The sequence below is a fragment of the Neltuma alba genome, unplaced genomic scaffold (assembly GCF_004799145.2).
Source record: "Neltuma alba isolate B1F8T4 unplaced genomic scaffold, ASM479914v2 tig00011600_pilon, whole genome shotgun sequence".
In the NCBI taxonomy this organism is placed as follows: Eukaryota; Viridiplantae; Streptophyta; class Magnoliopsida; order Fabales; family Fabaceae; genus Neltuma; species Neltuma alba.
In genome coordinates, this window is record NW_021636252.1 from 53,542 (window position 1) to 55,635 (window position 2,094).

Sequence of the window (2,094 nt, forward strand, 5' to 3'; positions counted from 1 at the left end):
AATTATATGTCATATCACCCTATTAATTATCTTTCAAGCATCCCTGGCTACTTATTTTCTATCTCTTATTCACTCTCTCTCCTACCGTAAATGAGAATATTTTAGAAGATAAAGCATGTTTAATGTATTTAACTGGTTTTAACAAACTTTTTAAAATATTTAAAGATTACAATTGAGTTTTCAAATACAATAATTGAGGTCTCGCCGGATTTGCAAATGATACCGGCTGAAACACAGCCTAAGGGCATTCTCATGCATATGCTTTTATATTCTAAAAAATCACGCCTCATATATGCAGTCCCGCTACGTAATTTTAGCAATCGGCGGTCCAATTTCCGTTCAAAATTTAATTAATTTTAAAAAACTCCGTCGTGGTGATGAATGATGATATGGCATATAAATGATGCAGGTTATATATCTAAATAATTTTATTTTTAAATCTCACTGCCTTTGAATTGAAAAGATAACTTTCTGGGGGAAAGAAAAATATATTTGTTGCATTAGGATACGAAAAAGATATCATGCTCTTTGTTTTTTAATTGTTTCTAACCTTATAAAAAATCCTTATGTCCTTGTTAAACTGTTACAAATTATGATTGTGAATAAAGGATCAGACTCGAGAGAGGCACACAAAGTGTAATTTAAAATGGACTTGACCGTCTCTATGAGAGTGGTTCATCGAGATGAAATTCCTTTAATAAGGAAGAGATGGTTGTCGCTGGTGCCGTCGTCGCTGAAGATTGTTACGTTGATAAGCAGCTGTGGTGATGAGATTGGCATAGCCATCAGCGCCGAAGAGGCATCGAAGCTTGCCGCCGATGTTGGTGTTTCCGGGGGCGAGGAGGTCCGATTATACAATAAAGTGAACACCACAACGTTGTCAAAAGTCATAAGATACTGCAGGAGACTTGATCGTCCTGAGGCTGGCGTGGATGTTGGCTTGCTGTTCAACATGCTGCTGGCGGCGCACAATCCGGAAGTCACAGGCATGTTAGAATCATCTTGTGAGACTGTGGCCCACATGATGAAGGGCCAAACTCCAGACCAGATTCGACGTGCTTTTAATATAAACAGTGCCTTCGCTCCTCGATTCTCGGCACCATGACCACATTATTTGCAACAACAAGAGTTAATGTTTCAAGTCTATTTTCTTGTTTTCGATGTTTTTACGTTCACGGTTATATATTAATAATAACTCTCCATACATTTATTAACTTTTGAGGAACATATCACGTGCCGCTTTTCTTTTGTAAAGAATAAATATCATGTTGCGTGGATGTTCACAGCTCTATAGCCTCTTAGGATTCCGTATCATGCATGGTTAATAGCATTACACCCTATAACCGTCAAATGGATGATTTTATCAGACTTATTGCTGTAACTTCCGATGCTTTTATTATACCATAATGCAGATTAATTTTTTCATTCATGAGATTGTAATTCTTGGAATGGTAGAATGCCCATAAAATGTGCTGGTAAAAAAAAAGAATGCCCATAAAATGATTCTCTCGATGCCTATAAAGAGAGGCTTAATACAAAGCACTGGATGTGCATACAATATTCATCTCAATGAGAATTCTCCCTATAATGTTGCTCCTATCTTCCCTCAATAAATTTCTCCTTCAAAGGTGATGACGACTAAATTCTTGATCCCCACAAAGCAAAGCTGAGAAGGAGTGGGAGTGGAAGCAGAAAGGGGAACCAGTTTCGGTGCTCATCCCTTTGATGAGCACTATAAGCTCATCAGATCTGAATCATCCATGTCTCATTAAGATGGTTCAGATTTGATTTTTTTTTTATTCAAAATAATTATTTTAATATGTATATAATCTAAAACAGTGATGATCTCTTAACTATCATTTTTTCAAAAAATAATTTTTTCTATTTAAAAATAGTTAATTAAAGATTTTAAATCTGGACCGTTCAAATCAGATATAGACGGTTCAAATCTGATGAGCTTATGGTGCTCATTAAAGTGATGAGCACCGAAACTGGTTCTGCAAAAAGGTGCCTTTTGAAAAGCCACAAAAATCAAGATCTGATCCCTCATAATTGACTTTGATTGTCCTTGACCTTTATTGCCACACGGGAAAT

The 2,094-nt window shown here is 36.2% G+C and overlaps 1 protein-coding gene across 1 annotated transcript; it reads left to right on the forward strand.

Annotated features, from left to right (window-relative positions):
- Positions 1 to 646: 646 nt before the first annotated feature.
- LOC114715573 (E3 ubiquitin ligase complex SCF subunit sconC-like) lies at positions 647 to 1,105 on the forward strand. The gene has a single exon (XM_028900434.1). It carries the CDS (start codon positions 647 to 649, stop codon positions 1,103 to 1,105), a length of 459 nt encoding a protein of 152 aa, XP_028756267.1.
- The last annotated feature ends 989 nt before the right edge of the window (positions 1,106 to 2,094 follow it).

Coding starts and splice junctions, on each gene's coding strand:
- LOC114715573 (XM_028900434.1), top strand. CDS start 647: ATGGACTTGACCGTCTCTATGAGAGTGGTTCATCGAGATGAAATTCCT.